This window comes from Carassius auratus, chromosome 9 (assembly GCF_003368295.1).
Source record: "Carassius auratus strain Wakin chromosome 9, ASM336829v1, whole genome shotgun sequence".
NCBI lineage: Eukaryota > Metazoa > Chordata > Actinopteri > Cypriniformes > Cyprinidae > Carassius > Carassius auratus.
The window spans coordinates 24,869,094-24,890,792 of NC_039251.1; the positions used below are offsets into that span (position 1 = coordinate 24,869,094).

The following is a 21,699-nucleotide window of genomic DNA, read 5'->3' on the forward strand; positions in this document are numbered from 1 at the left end:
GGGTATGGAATATTTTCTGATAAAATGCTCATGAGTAGAGTTACAGTCTCAGCAATGGGAAAAACTGTAAACCAAGAGCCGATATTAGTTTCTTCTTCCTTTTTTTTTTTTTTTTTTTTAAACCACAGTGACTTAGGGAAAAAAAGAGCACATATGGTATTGTGACTGTTTCTTCAATAATTCAGGAGCCGGAACTTCAAAAGACACACTCAATAACTGAAACACTACATTAACATTTTAGACTTCTTATTGTCTTTCAATCAGAACTTCATAAAGCTACATTTGTTACTTTATGAAGTACTACCAGCGCTACAGTTAAAATGAGTTAAATCAGTATTCTGAGAAATGCATTGAAATTTCAATCAGCTGAGAATAAATCACTTTATAATTTTTAGATCATTTCTGGTATCAATATAAGGCAATACACAATAAGTTTCACAAAGAATGAATAAATGTTATCTTAACCCTTTGCAACAAATTTACATTACAGGTCCACATTGGGGTTGTGGTTGCTTCTTTTATGTCACTATATTTACACAAATGTTCATTTTTGAGTTTTTGCTGTCATTTTGAAAGTCAATCATAATCGTATATCTAGTTTCAAAGCTCTACAGTAGAACAGGTGGGATGAGATTGCTAAACGTGTTTTCTACAGTTTTATGTTCAGTGTTTCATGCTGTTTAAAGATGAATAAACATGTAATGTTGTGTGTGAGTATTACATTTGTTGGTGCACATTAAATTAAAGATCATTAAAGCAACAACAATAACAAGTTAAATATGTGCTCCTCATTTGTGTCCGGTTACTTAATCAGGGTGTTTGATTACCCATTGACTATCTTACTACTGATCGCCCCTGGTAGGGTATAGAAGAGAAGAACCAGGAACAAGGTCAAAATCAGCAGCACCAGTCCGGCAATGATGTATTTCTTGTAGTTCCCCCAGATCAGGTGAAAGAAGCACTTGAAAGGATTCATAAACCAGGAGAAGGAAGTGTCTGGACGACTACAGGAAAGTATAAGTTTGATATTAGAAATAATTCACATACAGTAGAACTACCTAAAACATAGCTCCTAAACACATATCATGTACTGCAATTCAATTCAGCCTTACGTTTTTTCAAATGATACTGGCCTATGTTTTAATTTGATAAACAGCTCTAGTAATAATATGAATAAAAACATTGGATGTATTAGTCTCGTTACTTTGGTTTCTCTAGAGGCTCTGGCTCCTTGCGTGCACGTCCCACTGGATTTTTCTCTGCCTCTTCAGCTGTTACCAGATGAAACTCTGCTTCTACCTTCCCCTATGAAAAGAAAACAGTTTAAATACTACTTTTAATAGGTCAGGTTTATGTAAATGCAATCTTGAAGAATACCACACCTACTATTGGTTTCTATAGATCAAATGGAAATGGATAACCATTTCATTTTGAATAAACGAGAAAAAGGTTAGCTTTTGATTGTCCATGTTTGCAAACATGGTGCAATTGAGTGATTAATTCACATTTTTTTCTTTCTGTGAAATGATTAGATTCACTCACTGTGAGCTCTCCAGCTTTAATGAAGGGCCACCAGCCTTTGGAGCGTTTCTGCTGGAAGATCGAGATGTTCTCTGTGGATTCTGTCAGCATTTCCATCTTACAAACTTTAGCTGATTTAGCTCCACGTGGAAAACCATGCAGGTCCAGCTCCACTGAGCCTATATGGACACATAAACATGACCTTCATGAAGTATTAACATCAAATATTTTGAGCCAAGTTTCTTAGGAATAAATTCATTATTCTGCTACTGAGGGACTGTGGGCTCTATATTTAGTATATATAGCACAAATCCCATCAGGAGTGACAACAGAGCAGATCTAGGGAGGATGTGATGTTTATTAAACAGCTGTAAATGTGAGCATGTTAAGCAAAAGAGATTCTTACCCAGGAAGTCATCAGAAGAAAGCCTCTCAAAGTCCCACACCTGCATAACAAGCACTGCAGGGATCTTCTGTTCAGTTTTGTCCAGAGAGAGAATGCTTTCTCGCTTTTGTACCACCACCACTTTCTCAGCCGGCATGTAGTTAAAGGGGAACACAAAGCGCCAGTTGAAGTTACCCTCTCCAGTCAGAGAATTGTAATGGACATCAGTTTCCTGGCTGTCTTCTTCAAGCCCCTTTAACCACCTGAAAAAAAACCCCTTGTGATTTAACAGAATTTACTGTTAAGTTTGATGTTCTCTGTAAAGAATATTAAACAGCATTCTTTTTTTTCTTTTTAGAAAACTTCTCCTTTTGCAATGTCTGTTCCACAATTCAAAAGTTTGGGGTCAGTAAGATTTTTTAAAATGTTTTAATAGAATCTCTTATGTTCACCAAGACTGCATTTATTTGGTCAAAAATAGACTAAACAGTAATACTGTGAACCATTATTACAATTTTAAAAAACTGTTTTATGTTTTTTTCATCTTTGGAACACAGGAGGCTCTCGAATTACATCAAAAATATCTTAATTTGTGTTCCAAAGATGAAAGACACGAGGGTAATTAATGACAGATTTTACATTTTGGGGTGAACCATCCCTTTAATATTTTTTCAGGATTCTTTGATCAATTCAATGCATTCTTGCTGAATAAAAGTATTAATTTCTTGCAAATAAAAATACAAAAAAATCTTACTAACCCAAACTTTTGAACAGTAATACATATTGGGAGACTTTTCCCTAAATATTTACATAATTAAAATGACTGCATAATTAAAATGATTAAAGATTGTCTGTGTTTACTGTGATCCACTTACCCTTTGATGTAAATGTCACTTGACTGCTGTCCTGTTATGAAGTTGGTGTCCTCCAGTATTACATCTTCAGTGTTCCAGATAATGATCCTCAGCTCATATCTTTATAAAAAACATAACATAAGATGGTGCAAACAAGTGTTACATTTCCAGAACAACCCAGTAAGATGGTTTTGTGAATCTTCACATTACCCTTTGGGTTTGCGAGGGGAAATGTCCACAGGAGGACCAGGATGAGGCATATCCATTGGAAAAATGTCCACCCACATCTGCAGATGACCCTAAGAAACATGCAAATGTGCATTTATTAAAATTACATTCACAACCTCATCCATACTGTACTGTATGTGTCTATATATGTATATATATATATATATATATATATATATATATATATATATATATATATATATATATATAGCGCATTTAGGTTATGTTAACCTCTAAACAACACACAGTACCTGGTCTATTCCCGGTTTGTCCTTAAGGTAGAGAGCGCGAGTTTCAATATGCTCTGGCACAAGTTTACAACTCCCATTGGGCATCTCAGGCCACCTGTGCAGCACCTTTAGTGCCAGGTGCTCATATGACTCCACCATCTGATCTGTGAAACAGCAGCAAACACTTGTGGTACATTGCTTCTTTAATTCTTAATCAACAATGTCACGATATACACCCAAAAAATGACCTACCTTCATCAGCAAATACAGTTTTCCCTGTAAAAACTTTGTTGCCAATGGTAATACGTCCTGGAGAAAAGTGAGGGTTGTCCAGTCGGTTTTCTTTGCAAAGCTTAATCAACAGTTCTGTTGGCTTGACGCAATCCCTCCATGCATTATAACCCTCACTAAGTCACATAACATCATCAGTGATTGAGGCATTAAAGTTGGGCATAAAATTAATTGAGAAGATGAAAATGTTCTGATATACAGTAAATACTCACATGGCATATTCAGTAGGCAGGCCGCAGGTAGCTCGATGCCTGCTGTAAAAACGGTTCTCCAAATCAATCTGCGTTTCTCCAATCAAATCATCCCCGCCAACCATGTCATAGTCATAGATGAGAATAGTTAGCAGGGATTCCTTGGGAAAAGTGGCTTGAAATTCAAAGGATCTGAACAGCAGAGGAAGATGAAGAAAGAATGAACCTCAAAAAAATAAAAACATGGAGTTGTGATTTTCTCAATCATTGAGCTCGTTCACCTTCCAAACACTGGGTTGAGCTGCTTCGGGATGTAATTCTCTCTGTCTTTGATCTCGGTTTTCCCAAGTTTCAGGACTATGTAAGGGTCTGCCTTGCCATCTGGGTCCGCAGGGTGCAGGTTGAAGGCCTAAAAAGCACAAGAGAGTGACTTGACTGTTTCGTGTGGTGGTGATCCCAGTTGAGCACGGGAAAGAATAGCATTTGTTTGAAATTATAAACCTGTAAGAATCTTATCTGTCACCTTTGATCAATTTACCAGCTCAAAAATGAATCAATAAAGTACTTTAATTAGCTTCAATATTCCAGAATCAAAAATACGAAAGGCACTTACTGCAACTATGTACACACGGATAAGGACGCTCACTGCAGTGTTTGGAGGTATGCCCTGGTTTATTTTAAACTGCCCTGAATCCAAATATCCATCCTCCTCCTCCTCATCCGTTTCAGGCAGCTTGTACAGACAGAACCTGCCCTGAAGGCACCATCAGTAATATATGAACTCTGTTACCTGGGTCTCAAAAAGTCTCCATGTACGTAATGGTGCTTCATGCGAAACCACTTTACCTTAAACTTTCCAACAAATCTGTCATCAGCAGAACCTTCTTCCTCATTAGCCTTTCCTCGATAGAGTTCAAAGGTTTTAACCCAGTCGTCAAAAGGCCCAAACTCCGCCTCCAGCTCTTTGTCATACACCTAAGAGTGATTGACAAGTGAGACTGCACATCCATTTCATGGATAAATCCTCAATTAATGTACAGAAAACATTTGCAGGTAAACCAAGCCATTGTAATGACACATTTTACCTGTAGTGTTGAAATCCTGGGCTGTTCTATCACACTCTTGTAATTCACTTCCTTTTTCTTGTCCTTAACGCTTGAAGCTAAAGATTCCACAAAACAAAAAGCCAGCATATCAAAATAACTCGCACAAAGTCTAAATGACTTTAAAGGTAAACTGATTATTAGAGATTCATTTGATTAAAGAATCACATAAATATTCTTTCATCACTTCCACCAGCAGTTTTCAGTGTCTTACACAGCCAACACAAAATAACCAGCAGACAACTTCCCAACACACTGCCCTTAACAAGAAACCACATTTGAGTTTTTTTGACATGCTAACCCTCACCAGACACAACACAGTTAATGCATTCATACACTGTAAATGAGTAAACTGTTATTTGCTAAATGCTCAATTATCTGTGGTCAGTAAGATTTGTTTTTGAAAGAAATTATCACTTATATTTAGAAAAGACACATTATATTGACAGTAGAGACTTTTATAATGTTAAATGCTCTTCTCTCTCTTTTCTATAGAGCCAGCACATGACATGCAAATAATAATGAGGATTAATCAATAAACCCTGGGAATATATTCTTTATTCAATGTCACAATTTAATTACAATCAGGAAACAAATGCTTAATTTATTTGATAAATATATTTTTCTCTATGCTTTTGATAAACATACTTTGAAATGCATACTAAAATTATTTCAAAGGATTATGTGACTTCAAAGAAGTAATGGAAACTGCTGAAACTTTTTTATGAAACTCATTTTAAATTATATTAAAAGTAACCATTTTGATGTAAATTATATTAATATTTGACATTATCACAGTTTAACTGTGTTGGTGATCAAATGAATGCAGCTTTGGTGAGCATAAGAAACGTCTTTCAAAAAATCTTACAGACCCTAAACTTTTGAAAAGTAGTGTATGTGCACAAAACAGATCTGGGTTCACTGGGATTGCAAAATGTCATATGATCTCTTGTGTAAGCGCCATTTACTTAAATAAAAAATAATAAAAGATTTTAAATGAATATATAGGCAATTTAATTCCATTCAGATGCACAGGGTTTGCAAAGTGAACGAAACATTCTGCAATCCTGTTGACCGCAGCAAAGAAAATGGACAATCTCCCAGTCATTCTTACCCAGACTGATCAATCCTTCGGAAATAATGTTCTCCAGAGGAGTTACTGAAATACATCATAATGTGATCATGTTTGACTAAAGCTGGAGCATGGTTTGTCTACATGATCTAGAGGTCAAGACTGATTCTGGAATAAACGTTATCACTTGATATCACTTACTGTTTTCAAAGAGCAGTGGAAATGGATTGTTTTCTTTTTGCTTTGCCTAAGAAAGAAGATGTGGTACGAAACAACTAGTTAGGCAAAAACACAAGACAAATGAGACAAACTCCTGCTAACAAACTAGTTTGGAAGCTTACCACTTGGATCTTCACCATTGATGCATAGTATTTCGACCACCAATCAATCACATTATCAGCAGACTCATCGGCTGTGGTGCGTTTCTTCCTTTTGGTAGACCTTCGTTTGCTCTTCTTTGACACCTGGCATTGATGAAGAGTATAATAGTCATAGTCGATTGGTACTACTTATGTGTACAATATGTGACCTTGGACCACAAAACCAATCAAAAAGGGTACATTTTTCGAAATTGAGATTTATACATAATCTGAAAGCTGAATAAATAACTATAACTATAACTAAAATAGCTTTCCATTGATGTAATGTTCAGTATAGATACATAGTTGGTAATACTGGTGTTAATATGATGTTTTCTCAATTTTTTTACTTAATATCCAAAATAAAAAAATTAAAAAACAGACCTTGTCCTGGAAGTCTGGCTCAGTTTTAGGGGCAGGGGTGATTATTTCCTCCTGCTCTATTTCAATGGCGATCTCTTCTTTGGGCGGTGGCACAACACTCTGCTGCAGAGACAACTGAGCCACTACAGGCCAAAAACAAACCATACTTTTAATTAGATTCTGGCAATCATTTTTATTAATTGCTCAGTAGGTTTAGGGATTTATTAAAAAAACAGACAGATGTGTTTGAGCAGGGTTTGAACTCAGTTTTAGATTGATGCAAGATTAAGCATCCCTGTCATCTGGAGTTAAAAAAAATGTATGTGGGTGTGTGTGAAAAAAAAATCATATGTAATTAAATTAAATTTAATACATTTTTTCTCAGAAACTGTAACTGATTACAATGACATTTATTTTGTAATTAAATTACATAATTTAGTTACATGTAACTAGTAACTCCCCAGCAATGCTTATGGTAAAAGAATAGCTTAGATAGCTTAGATAGAGTTTTCATTGAAAATGTGTGACAGTGTAGTAGATTTTGTTACTGGGATTGTAACTGCGACATGCGTTACCTGCTATATTTCTGGGTTCTGGTTGGGGCTGTTGGATGGGCAAGGGGATGTGTTTGAATAAGGCAAGGTTGTTGATCATATGACTACCCACAAGTGTGCTCCGCCCAAAGGCCCTCCAGTCCACCACAGTGATAGTGAGAGGAGGGAGGAGGTGTTCGTCTTCAGGCAGCTCCTATAGAGAGATAACAGCGGCCACAGACATGCTGATATCAGCTGAACATGCAGCGAATCACAAGAACAGAGCGTCTATACATGACACCGTATACTCTGTTATTGCAGCAGTTGACATACCACATCAAAGGCATCCACAAGTATCATGAAGTTCGGGTTTTTCTTGTAACTCTGTATCACCGAAGAGTTGACACCGCCTCCTGCACACTTAATAAAAACTTGTGGCCGATCGACAGATAAAAGCTGAACCTTCTTCAGTTCTCTGAGGCCCCAGAACAAAACCTGCAGTGCACAGAAACACAAACTCAACAATACTTGTATTCATAGTATAGACAGAACACTAACAGTGTACACTGTGAAAAAAGATAATTAAAAAGAGTCGAAGAGTCATAATGGTAGATCCATATTACAATTCTTTAATAGACATAACTAACACTTCATTACACGTTACACATTTTTGAGCACAAATGTAATAACACATGATTATAGTGATTAAAGCTGGTTTACACAAAACTATTTCCTACTACTATTATCCTTTGTCTATATGTGTAACACTGATCAGATAATGAATGGCATTTGAGAGGGAATTCAAAACACTTTAGGGAAAAGATCTTTGATTGTTTAAACGAAAAAGCTCTGAGTAACAGGTTTCAGAACAAGATGTCACATGTTGACACATGAAAGATGTAAATACATCTAGCGGAAAGCAAAATCAAAATGCCAATATTCAAAAGTGTGTTCCATTTATAGGAATTGCCCTGAATGGGTTTCTAGAATGCAATGATGTAACTGAACCTGAATTATTTAAATCTGTATTGTATGTATGTACATAGCTGTTCAAAAGTTTGAGATCAGTAAGATTTTACATTTTCATTTACATTTATTCATTTAGCAGACACTTTTATCCAAAGCAACTTACAAATGAGGACAGAGGAAGCAACCAAAAAGAGCAATGATATGTAAGTGCTATAACAAGTCTCAGTTAGTTTAACAGTATCCGTAGCATGGTGTGAAATAATATAATAAATAAAAAGAAAACAGATTAAAAAAAAGAATAGAGCAAGCTAGTGTTAGAGGTCTTTACACACCCACACACACACACACACAATTGCATAATAAATGAAAAGAAAATATAATACAAAAAGATTAGATAGGTAGTTAGATTTTTTTTAAGTATATAATTAGAATAGTGAGTGTTAAAGTTAGAGAGTCAAATAAAGATGGAAGAGATGTGTTTTAAGCTGATTCTTGAAGAAGGACTCAGCTGCTCCGATTGAGTTGGGCAGGTCATTCCACCAGGAGGGAACATTTAATTTAAAAGTCCCTAAAAGTGACTTTGTGCTTCTTTGGGATGGCACAATCAAGCGAAGTTCACTTGCAGAACGCAAGCTTCTAGAGGGCACATAAATCTGAAGTAACAAATTTAGATAAATGGGTGCAGAACCAGTGGTAGTTTTGTAGGCAAACATCTGAATTAATTGTAAAGGTTTGTTGGAATTGGCTGGAAGACCTGCCAAGAGGGCATTGCAATAGTCTAGCCTGGACAGAACAAGAGCTTGAACAAGGAGTTGTACAGCATGTTCTGAAAGAAAGGGCTTGATCTTCTTGATGTTGAATAAAGCAAATCTGCAGGATCCGACAGTTTTAGCAATGTGGTCTGGGAAAGTCAGCTGATCATCAATCATAACTCCAAGGTTTCTAGCTGTTTTTGAAGGAGTTATGGTTGATGTGCCTAACTTGATGGTGAAATTGTGATGAAACGATGGGTTTTCTGGAATCACAAGTAGATCTGTCTTGGCAAGGTTGAGTTGAAGGTGATGGTCCATCATCCAGGAAGAAATGTCTGTTAGACAAGCTGAGATGCGAATAGCTACAGTCGGATCATCAGGATGGAATGAGAGGTAGAGTTGAGTGTCATCAGCATAGCAGTGGTATGAAAAGCCATGTTTCTGAATGACAGAACCTAATGATGCCATGTAGATAGAGAAGAGAAGTGGTCCAAGAACTGAGCCCTGAGGCACCCCAGTAGTTAGATGTTGTGACTTGGATACCTCACCTCTCCAAGATACTTTAAAGCACATACAGTATCTGATAGGTAAGACTCAAACCATTGAAGTGTGGTTCCTGAGATGACTTTAAGAGATGGGTTGAGGATTTCAATTTTAAGAGTCTCTCATGCACATTAAGGCTGTATTTAAAAATACAGAAAAAACATTAATATTGTAAAACATTACTGCAATTTGTAATATTGCTTTTCTATTTTTATATACATTTAAATAAAATGTATTTCTGTAATTCATCAGTCATTACTCCAGTCTTCAGTGTCACTTGATCCTTCAGAAATCAGTCTAATATGCTGAATTATTATCAGGGTTTAAACCAGGGATCCTCAAATCTGGCCCACGAGTTCCACTTTCCTGCAGAGCTTGGCTGTAACCCTAATCAAACACACCTGAACATGCTAATCAATGTCTTCAGGATCATTAGAAAATCTAAAGAGCTAAATTCTGCAGTGCATTGGCCCTAAAAAATATAGATTTTTTTCTGTATTCTTGATCAAAGAAATGCAGCCTTGATAAGCATGAGAAACTTCTTTAAAAAGCATAAAAAATCTTACCAATCCCAAACTTTTGAATGGCACTGTACAGTATGTATGTTTTTTTTTAATCCTTATACATTTTTTTTAAATTAATAAATCAATAAATAATAACTTTGTGCATGTTGGGTTCAATAATTTAATGTAGCATTTTAGAAATTAGTGTGATTCAAAGGAGAATCAGTAGGCTGAATCGTGACTGACGAGAGGAGGATAATAAGCTATTGAGCCATGTGAAAGCTGGTGATAATACTGAAGGACCTTATATATGAGTGCTGTGAAAAGTGTCGCATCCCTTTAAATAGACGTGGATCATCTGATATGAGCTTGACTAACGTCACCTGCCAGAACTTACGCTACGTTTGATTTTTACAACGGTCAGTGAAACTAGAGAGCAATGCAATGCACCTTGTTTGCAGAATGGTAAAGAAACAGTTACCCATTTTTTGTATTTAACATATAGACCATAAATCACAGATTGTTCACCTCAATTCTGTACTTGCAGAGCACAGGTCGAATGTATGAGGGTACTGGGATAACCCCTCCATCCGGCTCATCTAATTCAGGAAGTGTGTGTTCTCCTGACTTTGAGATCTACAGGAACATGGGACAAGACAAACAACAGACAGGATATTACTTTCTGAATTATAGTATAAATGTTATTAGAACATACAAATAACTCATTATCATTTATAGCAGTAGTAGTAGATGTAAAAGTAATGTTAATAAATAGCTGATTCAAAGTGATTGAATGTCATGTGCTGTTGTAAGACTGGACCTGAATGAGTTCAAACGCTCCCAGTATGTCTCCTCCTGACAGACCGCCACAGAACAGAGGGCTGTACTGCAGCTGGGGAGGGGAGTATCGCTCCTCTGACAGTCTGACTACAGGAACAGCCACGGTCGACCCCAGGTACTCTGTACCCTGGAAAAAGCAAACCATCACTTCAGCTCAAAAAATGTAAGACAAAGGCAAAGATGGCAAAGATGAAGAGAAACAATAAAACTTGAGTTTTTCAGCTGCATATAATGGTTCATTAAATTACAGGACAATCCACACTCGTCTGTACACTGTATAAGTGAATGTATTTTCCTCACCACTGCATCATCATCATACACTTCAATCACAACAAGCGGTGGCTCCTGGACTATTTCATAAAGCCCTCCACACAGACACACATTATTTATCAGGATCAGCTGGTTCCATGTGGGAGTCAGTGTTTGCTTTATGATCTAAAAAAAATAAAATAATTACAGTATGAACAAATATCAATTACCTTTTCACATAATAAGATAATTTGCTTTGTGGTAATCATAACCTTTGTGGCTAATTATCCAAACCCAAGTATGTCTGTCTTCTCTATACATTTTCTAAAATATATTTTGACAAATGATTCACCAATTAAACTTCCTATACATCAAAACCTAGCACTTTTTAATTTCAACTACTATTATATTACACATACAGTATATATTTAGACATAATACTGAAGTATTTGCACTTCTAGATCTGTACTTGTTTAAAGTTAAGTCTAATTTAAACTTAACTAGTCAAGAATATTCTAATAAAGGATACACTAGTGCAGCATCATCTATGGTATTTTTGTCCAGAATATCATCACAGAAACTCATGCTTACACCAGTGCTTTGGCTACTGGACAGAAAAGACACCCAGGCAAAGGGGTCTGAGAGGCCAGTGTTGTCTGCTGCAATGAGACCACGAGCCTGGTACATATGAGCCCTCAGCTGGAACAAGTGCTGCTCTGCAGGGCAACAACAAACAGGGTCACACATGCAAATCAGTGTCTTACAGATTAAAAGAATGGATACGGATGAAAAATAACAACAGCACTGAGCAGTCTTGCCTGTGTAAAGTAAATAATCAGGAGGAGGGCCACTCCTGTGCTCAGATGAGATGCCTTCCAGTTCGAAGCCTGATGGGAGATTGTCCAACATGTGTGCTGAATCTCTGCTAGTTCCCAGCCATAAATACACATCAAGTTTAGCCTGGACTGTCCACCCTGGTCCACGCTTCCCTGGAGGCTGAAAGACACATTTCCTTTTCAAAGTTACAGGAGAAGTGCCAGCATTTGTCAGTTTTCTATTTGATGGCAGAGTTCAGACCTTGAGGAACAGCGTCTTGATCTTCCCACAGTCTCGGCCTCTCTGCTCCGGGCTTTGTGAGAAGAGCAGATGACGAGCAGGGATCCTGGCATACGCCTGGCGCTTGTTATGACTGACCAGACACACAAACACATCCGGTAAAGTGTGCTGAGGCTGAGAAAGGCATGAGATGAAGAGAAATATTAGTAATGATGGAGACTTACATTGTATGTGTAAGAGTTCAAGGATGTGCATGTAACAATGACACTAAATAACAACCTCTTCCACGAGGAATCTCAATTTCTTTTTAATTTTCTGGACTTCCAGGAGCATCTCTTTTACAGTCAAAGATCTCCTCTTGGGCTCAAGGAGTCCTCCTGCGACTTCTGTCATACTCTCCTGAAGAGCAGCAAAGAAAACCAAAGACTGATACACAAACACCACAAGTTTAAAAAAGTTAAATTTCACAGAATTTATCATCTCATGATCCTTTAAATTGAACCTACAAAATCATTTCTTAACTAATCTTATATTTCAGTTGTGAAAAGAATGAGTTGGACTAGAAAGTGGAGGAAAAGCAGCAATGAGCAATAATTCACATTCATACAAGAACAGTAAAGGACAGAGGGCTAGTCTGAAGTTTTGCGTAGAAGAGACCCACCAGCTCCTGTTTGCACAGAGTGAGCCTCTTCTTGTCCAGTAAGGTCAAGTTGCTTCCCTTCACCTTCTTTTCAGCAAAAGCAATAAACTCGCTGCGGTAAACATACCATAACATCCAGCAGAAACATAATTAGGACACAGTTTTAGATATTTCATTAAACATGGCACATTAAAGGGATGGGTCACCCACAAATTAAAATGCCATACAATGAAAGTCAATGGGGTCCGAAACAACACTGGATCCTAAAGGCTTTCATTGTATGCACTAAAAAAATAAAAGGTCCACGGATAAAAGAAAGTTGAAACAACAAAGGGGAGTAAATTATGACAGAATTTTAGTTTTGGGGCAAACAGGCCTTGTATACAGTTCATGAATACTAAATGTTCTTTAATCTCGTGACATTTTGGGCGTTACTTATAAAAACACTATCTTTTAGAATGCAGAAATGTGACACAAAGGTGAAAACTGACACAACAGTGACACCTACTGGGTGCTCAGAAATGTGTTTCATCCTGTCACATTGTAAGCTACATGAACTTTCCTAACATTTAAAAGAAATGGATGTTATGACGGTATTAACAGTAAAGAGCATTTGTTCTGGTATCACTGAATATCTCCGTTAACACTCTATGATCATTAGACTTACCTGGCATCTCTTCTAAATTCCTGAAGAACATGATGCATGACAGTCCCGGCTTCTGGAGACAACATTTTATCCAATTCTGCCACCTTAGTGACTCCCTCCTCCTGATAAACATTAAATGAAAGAATCACTTGAACTGCTAGCTTCATGGTAATGGTAATGTAATAAAACACTATGGGTTGAGTGTTCACATCACATACAAACATCAGGGCGATTGTGTCCAGCATGTTGGCGTGATGGAGTCGGTACGCTCGATCCTCCCAGCTGCTATAAATATACACACAGGGCTTCTGCGTCCCAATGGGCAAGTGCATGTAATGCCTGCACAAACAAGATTATGGGTCCAGTCATGACTAAGGTGTTTTCCATTATTGAATGAAGGTATAAACTTGTGTTGTTTGTGTTGTAAGCACCTCTGTGCATCTCCAAAAAGAGGTCTTTCTGGTGTTGTAGTAGATTTGCACGGCATTGTTGCTGCCGTGTCCAACAGAGGAGTGGTCACTGACACATCTTCAAACTTTTTCTTTGAAGGAGGTGGTGCAGTACCATCAATTAAGTTCCCAAAGTTACCTAAATATACAGTACAAGCACACATTTAAAGGGGTCATATTAGTTGTATAATCTTACTCTTGTCATTTTTATAATATTGACATTATCTGTTCAAAGACAAGTCTTTTAAGTCATTTTAACTACAAAAAATATCTGTGCCCCACAAATCGTTACCACAGTATTTTTCTATTACAAAGAACTGAATATTTCTAACAATTGTGACAATCAAAAAGAGTGCTGAATGTATTCATTTAACTCAAAAAACTGTTCAGCCCTGTTACTAAATATATTTTATGGAAAAAAATGGCCATGAACAATTAAAAAAAACGATTTTCTTTTATTTATGAGTGATTAAACCTTTACTTGGTCTCAAACTAAAGCTGGATAAATATGCCTCGCTTTTTTGATCCATTCTATATTTTTCATATTAAGTTAACATCTAGAATAAATGCTGAATATTAGACATGTACAACACTTGAAAAAATGTCAAACTTCACAAAAATAGGCTCAAAATGAAATATATTGTATCCTCTCACAGGCTGACTATGTGCATGAACTCCACCATGACTAGAAAAGGGCCTCAGATCCTGTTTTATTCCTATGTGTGGTAAGTGTGGTAAATGTAAAAACTGTAATGTTTACCGATGGTGAACTCGAGGCTGACAGGCCTATCACCGATTCTTCTGTCAATCATGGAGGCCTCAAACACACAGCCAAAGAGCAGGAACGTTTCCATGTCTTCATCGTTTATCTAAATTCAAGTTAAACAGTGACTTGGGAGGCTTTACAATATAATGGAAATATTAGTGTAATGGAAAGAACAAAAAAAAAGGGGGGGGGTGTAAAAAGAAGAAAGACTGGTGCAGAACCTTTACCTTCTGTGGAGGCTCCACTGGCATCACCTCAGGCCCTATGGTCTTGGACTTGTCTTCCTCTCCAGTCCCAGGTTTGGGATCTTTCGCCCCTGCTTTTCCTCCCTTGGCATCTTTCAGACTGATTTTTGAGAGCAGGGATTTGGAGTCAGGAGCACCTCCAGACAGGATCTCCACACTCAGCTCTATGTAAACCCTGCCTCTGTAGGACACCCCTTCACCAACGCCCTCGTTCAGCTCCTGGCTGTCGTCCACCAACGTGGAATTACGAAGTGAACCATAGAGGTTGATCCATGCCGGTCCGAACGTGGGCAGGAAACCTTGAGAAGAGCAATGAAATGTTAAATTATAGCATGCTAAATAACTACCAGTATTTTTTTGAAGATGGTACTTGGTTTGATATTTGTTTGTATTAGAATCATTTTCAGACATTTCTATGGTGTCCAAATACTTTTTGTGGCCACTATAATTCAAAACATCATCTTTTTTGAACAATGTAATGAAATGGTAAACCATTGTCTCCATCGGTGTCATTTGAGATGGTGTGTAGATCAACGTAATGAGTCCCAATGGCCACATCATTCATGCTTCCCTCATCCAAAACCCGAATCTTCAGTCTTTGACACAGTGGAGGAAACATCTCCTTAAACACCACCTGCTCGTTCCACACTGGGTCTGCTGTGCTCTTCTGAGTAGACGTCCTGCCCTTTCAAGCAGAAAAAATACACATATACAGTGCTGTGACATCGTTTTTGCCCCATTTCTGTTTTTGATTTTTTTTGTTTTGCATATGTCACACCTAAAATATTCAAATCGTAAAAAAAAAAAATGTTAATATAATATTAAAATAAAAGGTTGATCACAAAAAAATTAAATAAATAATAATAATACATATTATAGTGTTCCTGTAGCTCAAGTGGTAGAGCATTGTGTTATCAAGTGCAAGGTTGTGGGTTCGATTCCCTGGGAACACATGATAGGTAAAAATTGATATCCTGAATGCACTGTAAGTCGCTTTGGATAAAAGCGTCTGCTAAATGCATTAATTTAATAAAATTTTTATAATGCAATTAAATACAAAATAGGAAGGATTTGTTGGGAGTGGCTGGCCTACCAAAAAAATTACACCTAGAGCGCAGCGACAACTCATCCAGGAAGTCATAAAAGAACCCAGAACAACTTCCAAAGAACTGCAGGCCTCACTTGCCTCAACTAAGGTCAGTGTTCATGATTCATCCATAAGAAAGAGAATGGGCAAAACGGCATCCATGGAAGAGTTCCAAGGCAAAGCCACTGCTGACCAAAAAAGACACAAAGGCCCATTTCACATTTGCCAAAAAATATCTTGATTATCTCCAAGACCTTTGGGCAAATATTCTGTGCACTGATGAGATAAAAGTTGAGCTTTTTGGAAGGAGTGTATCTGGCATAAAACCAACACAGAATTCCATAAAGAACATCATGCCAACAGTCAGACATGGTGGTGGTAATGTGATGGTCTGGGGATGCTTTGCAGCTTCAGGACCTGGACGACTTGCCATTATTGATGAACCATGAATACTGCACTTTAGCAGAAAATCCTGAAGGAGAATATCTGGCCGTCAGTTTGTGACCTCAAGCTCAAGCGCACTTGGGTTATGCAGCAGGACAATGATCCCAAACACACAAGCAAGTCCACCTCTGAATGGCTCAAGAAAAACTAAATTAAGGTTTTGGAGTGGCCAAGTCAAAGTCCAGACTTCAATCTGATTGAGATCATGATTTCATGACCTTAAACAGTCCATTCATGCTCGAAAACCCTCCAATGTGGCAGAATTACACAATTCTGCAAGAGTGGGCTAAAATTCCACCAAAGCGATGTGAAAGACTCAATGCCAGTTATCACAAATGCTTGATTGCAGTTGTAGCAGCAAAGAGTGGCACAACCAGTTATTAGATTTTAGGGGGCTATTATTTTTCACGTAGTGTCAGGCAGGTTTGGACAGCTTTTCCCTTAATAAATGAAATCATTATTTTAAAAACTGCATTTTGTATCTAATCGGGTTATCTTAGTGTAATATTAAAATTAGTTTGATGATCTGAATACATTGCTATACAACCACAGTAACTAACCAGTATACCCTAATACTGACCAGACACTAAAATAACATGCTACAAACAAACAAACTGCCAAAAAGCAGCATGTAGGTATTAATTAAAATGAAAATACAAATGTAAATACTATATTAGTATATAACTAATACTAAAATAACATTCATTGAGGCTAAGTAACAATGACAGGATGTTTCCATTTTATGGTTAACTATCCCTTGAAGTGTGTTTGTTTTGTAATAAGCACTGAATTGTGAGCTTACGACTTGACCGAAGAAGGACACCTCTACATAAGGATCTATGAGCGCTGTCGTGTCTCCAACAAAAGCTTTGGTCACGTTGGCCATGATACTGGAGTTTATTCTGGGAAGTCCTTCTGCGCGGTACACTATCACGTAAAACCGGGCCCACGGCCGTTCAGGGTTTAAGCCCTCGGGAAGCAGGAGGTGTCTGGAGGAGGACAAAGGTTTTCAGTATCATTCTCACGAGACACAAAGGAGAAGTAGTGGCAGTTTACCAGAAAGGAAAATCAGTGTATTAACCTTAATTGTCTGAATACTAAAGCAACAAAGCGTATACTAAACTATAAATGATTTCTCAGATACCATAGCTGTCCAGAATAACAATCTAAAAATAGTAAGAGATCAGAAAAGATCTTTTATATGCCATAAAACATACGGAGATCTTACTTTTCTATCTGTTCTTCGGCATCACTGAACTTCTGGGACGGTGCTGCAACATCACCCTTTCCTGACACGCTGATATCACACTTCAGGTGACCTTTCACCCCTGTGCGGATGTCAGCGGGGTCTGTGAGCGTGGCCCACTTATTGATGAACTGATGGCCTGGCACAGCAAGACAAGATTAAGTGTTGTTTTACGAGCAGAAAAACCAATAATCCAAATCTCAGAGCAGATTCTGAACTTTTATCTCTCTAGTTAAAGAAAAGATGTGACCAACTGCAAAGCAAGTGTTTACCAGGCTGGGAGTAAACTGTCCCAACATCAATCTTGAAGGTTCCCACACAGTAGCTCTTCATGATCTTCGAGTGCATGACCTTGGAGAGAAGTGCACAAAAGTAAGCATTGCAGGTTACAGCAAGAAAAGCATTTTGTTTAGCCTACTTACGGATAGTTTGATGACTTTGTCAAAAAAGATGTCTTGATTGCAAAAGAAGTCGAACACAAAATACTGTCGGGATGAGAAGAACACCGTTATTACATTTTTGCCATTAAAGCCATTATCAGAAAGTGTCCATCCAGGACAGCACGATCACCTCATTGTAAAAGGGAGCGTTGGTTCCTTCTTTCACAGACGTCTGCTTTTTCTCATCTCCAATTTCAATCACGACACTAGGGTCTATATTGTCCCCGATCAGCTGCCTAGCCTCGGTTATATTGATGGAGATCTTAGGAGGAAAAGGTTTTGACTTTCAGTATTAAGAATATCAGCTTTATCGTCTCTAAACAAGAAACAACTGCCATTTTCACTCCAAACTGATTGAACCCTACCTGAAAATGTTGTGGTTTGCTTTCACCTTCCAAGATCTTGGCCACAGGTTTACACCTTTCAAGTCAGAAAAAGTCAAAACATGAACATGATCTAAAAGAATTAATACATTACACTGTGTAAAGTCTGGAGAGAAAAACAAAAAGAAGTGCCTCTTAGTATTAGCAGGCTGTCTGAAGGAAAGGGATGCAGAGGTGGACGCGTCAGAGGGTCCAGGCTGGGGTACGTCCACCACATCTGCATTATCAGGATTCGCTTCAGGCTCCGCCTCTAAAACGTAAAGATTAATCCAGCTCAGTCAAAATTGATTTACAGGCATTTTAAACCTTTGTAAGGATCAGCTGCCATATGTCTGGATTTATGGCGTCAACAAAACCATGCAGTTAATCCTCATTAAATTCTTTACATCTTATGTAACACAGGCCTAGTGTTTGCAGTCATGGTCTTACCTAGAGCATTTTTGTTTGCGATTACAACACCCTTGTGTCCTTTCCTGTGTTTCTTCTTCACTTTTAGTCCAAACTTTTTGCTGCAGAAACACATTGGAATATCAGACCATTATAAATAAAAACTCCTCTCAGTATATTTACATTACATCCCCCCTAGTTTTTGTCTTTTTCACATAATTATCTTGTATTGAGGAGCCCTAGTATATAAAAATCAGGACTAGAGAAGTTTATGTACTGTATGAAACTCCCAAAACCCAGTGTTAGCAATGTTAATATTGAGCATTGGGCTTTTCTATTTAGATAAAATGACTATTGACTATTTATAAGATATCAACCACTGTTCCTGTAGCTCAATCAGTAGAGCACGTTATTAAGTGCAAGGTTGTGGGTTCAATTCCCCGGAAACACATGATATGTAAAAATTGATAGCCTGAATGCACTGTAAGTCGCTTTGGATAAATGTGTCTGCTAAATGCATAAATGTAATTTAATCAACCATTTATGCAGGCTGTGCTATACAGAGAGCCAATAAACAAGTAAAACGGCTTTCTGAAGAAAAACTGTTCCCAGGAGAGCTTACCCATGTGACGCAGTGCTGTCTTTATCTCGGTCCATTCTTGCAGGAGGAATTCAATCAAGAGAAAATATCCTGTGACTGTAACTCACTCCATCAAGCGAGACAGTGACTGTACTTCCTCCCCAGACGTCTGTTTGACTTTCTGTTGCCGAACGATTGCATTACAAACAAGGGTGGAAGACTGTGGCATGTGTGCGTTTCTGGGAAACTCAATAGAGGCCGTATACAACATTTAACATTGCAAAATTAAGGGATTATCAATAAAAACAAACGCTCCACTGCCAAAAACACAGATAGGAATCTTGTGTTGTATCGTTTTAATATTGTAACTTTATAGTCCTGCCGTAAATAATACATTTTAAGTTGGATAGAATGGAGTCTGTCGTTTTTAAGTGTGCACTCAAACATTCTCCCTTATCAGAATAAAAGTATGACTGAGGCCATAAAATGACATTTGACACATGGCATCCGAGCTTCTCCATCTGGACTTTGGTGGTGCCACCTTACAAAAGCTTCTACACATGAATTAATGTGTATCATGAGCTAAACTTAAACAACTTTGCAGCATTTATTCATCTCGGACCGGTTAATGTACAAACATAGTATTTTGTATATATTAATGTAAAACATTCTTACAAATGAACAAAGATGAATGTGAAAGTGTTTTATTAGTTGTCTGCAGTTTCAGATTACAAGTTACCCTATTAATGTAATGTAACTAATTACATTTGAGTACTTTTGTAAATGTCTGACGTTTATAACTGTCAAGCATTTTCACACATTTAAAGCAGGCAGGGTTAACTTTACAGTAGAACTCAACACTGATTATGGTAAGACTTTCAAAAGCACTTGAATTAAGATTATAATCATTTTATTTTAAAGCACAGCCACCACAAAATCAGACTTCAGCACCACGTTTTACTTAAATTCATAGCAAGAAATGGTTTCATTTTACATTTGAAATCAAATCTTTGCATAACTATGATGGGAGACACTTGCATCTAACAGTGCCATGGAAAAAACTGTCAATCTTAAATAATAAAGCATATACATAACCCCCAAGAAGGAATAAAATGGTTATCAAATAAGCATGTGTCCTATTCAGTGTCCTTAACTCCTGAAACATATTTTAAAGCAGTCAGTGCAATTTAGGAAAGAAATCAATCAAATCTGTATGTTTTTGAAAATATTTCGATGTAATCCACCTTTATAATCAATAACATTTTCAAAAGTAACTGTAATTTAATGACACAATTTGTTTTTTCCTCAGTAACCGTGCAATTTTTTTTTAATTAAATTACGTAACTCTGTTGCATGTAACCATGTTACTCCCCAACACTGCCAATAATTGCTGTTAGTTCATGTTAACTTGTGCAGGCTTATTATAGTGTTTAGTTTGGTTTTATTTGAACAGCATTAACTTGTTCGCAGTGTCTTAAGACATTAGTCACTGATCTACAGTAGTTTTGTGGATTAAGTGCTTCAGACATTAGTCAGTGTTTGAGATATTTAATGTCAAAGGTGCTAGCTACATACTGAAATTAATCTAAGTGTTCAAACTGGTCTGAAGTGCAAATGATGCAAATTAGGCAGTTAAACTCCTACTTAGAAAGTCAGAAGTACTTAGCATGACAGTGTTTGTTAACAGTGAAAAGCAGGATGTACAAGGATACACCTCTGGTAAATATATGCACCAACAACTCAAACACTGGACTCGGTATTTGCCATCGCCGGGCCGAATTATTTATTTTCTTGTATTGAAACATTGTAAAAATTTAATTTTACAAATTATATATATATATATATATATATATATATATATATATATATATATATATATATATATATATATATATATATTATGGTTGTTACATTTATAGAAGACTCCGAACCATAATTTTGTAAATTTTATTCTGTAAAGCAGTTTTTCACCCAGACTTTGTCTTTACCAAAATAGTAACAGTACAATCATTGAATAAAACATGTTGCATGTGGTATAGTAGGAAAAAAAGAACATTTGTGCAATATAATATTTTAAATCTACACCGAGTATGAAAAATCTGTAGGAACACTTCATTGAATTATATGACTAAATAAATAACATGATTATCGGTTTATTATTTACAATGAAAGGATGAGGACAAAAATGTTCTTAAAAAAAATTAGATTTTTGCCTGGAGGGTTAGCATTATTACATACTATGTGAAAAAAAATCTGTAGTATGATCTGACATAGAACTATAACAACTCAAATTATTATGTGCTAATTATTTATTAAATCATACAAATGTACAAGTTAATTTGCA

The 21,699-nt window shown here is 37.0% G+C and overlaps 1 protein-coding gene across 2 annotated transcripts; it reads right to left on the bottom strand.

Moving 5' to 3' along the window:
* Positions 1-99: 99 nt before the first annotated feature.
* On the bottom strand, positions 100-21,123 carry fer1l6 (fer-1 like family member 6). Of its 2 annotated transcripts, XM_026272222.1 has the most exons (42): positions 19,398-21,123; positions 18,818-18,897; positions 18,521-18,638; positions 18,371-18,425; positions 18,136-18,267; positions 17,988-18,050; positions 17,838-17,916; positions 17,548-17,704; positions 17,122-17,308; positions 15,281-15,473; positions 14,771-15,087; positions 14,538-14,646; positions 13,760-13,916; positions 13,547-13,667; positions 13,350-13,450; positions 12,704-12,794; positions 12,322-12,441; positions 12,064-12,216; positions 11,805-11,982; positions 11,578-11,702; positions 11,038-11,172; positions 10,718-10,864; positions 10,426-10,533; positions 7,464-7,625; positions 7,173-7,344; positions 6,619-6,740; positions 6,217-6,339; positions 6,077-6,122; positions 5,918-5,962; positions 4,786-4,862; positions 4,547-4,675; positions 4,314-4,454; positions 3,982-4,109; positions 3,722-3,892; positions 3,471-3,625; positions 3,240-3,382; positions 2,971-3,059; positions 2,782-2,880; positions 1,928-2,169; positions 1,543-1,700; positions 1,205-1,305; positions 100-1,004 (listed from the first exon to the last, which is right to left on the bottom strand). In XM_026272222.1, exons 1-42 carry the CDS (start codon positions 19,430-19,432, stop codon positions 824-826), a joined length of 5,445 nt encoding a protein of 1,814 aa, XP_026128007.1. In that variant the 5' UTR covers positions 19,433-21,123; the 3' UTR covers positions 100-823. The 2 variants fall into 2 exon arrangements, with proteins under 2 accessions (XP_026128007.1, XP_026128008.1); XM_026272223.1 differs by lacking the exon at positions 5,918-5,962.
* Between the last annotated feature and the right edge of the window lie 576 nt (positions 21,124-21,699).

Coding starts and splice junctions, on each gene's coding strand:
- fer1l6 (XM_026272222.1), bottom strand. CDS start 19,432: ATGGACCGAGATAAAGACAGCACTGCGTCACATGG. Junction 17,705..17,837: donor GACAGTTTACTCCCAGCCTG/GTAAACACTTGC, acceptor TTGCTGTGCCAG/GCCATCAGTTCATCAATAAG. Junction 15,474..17,121: donor TGTCCTTCTTCGGTCAAGTC/GTAAGCTCACAA, acceptor TCTGCTTGAAAG/GGCAGGACGTCTACTCAGAA.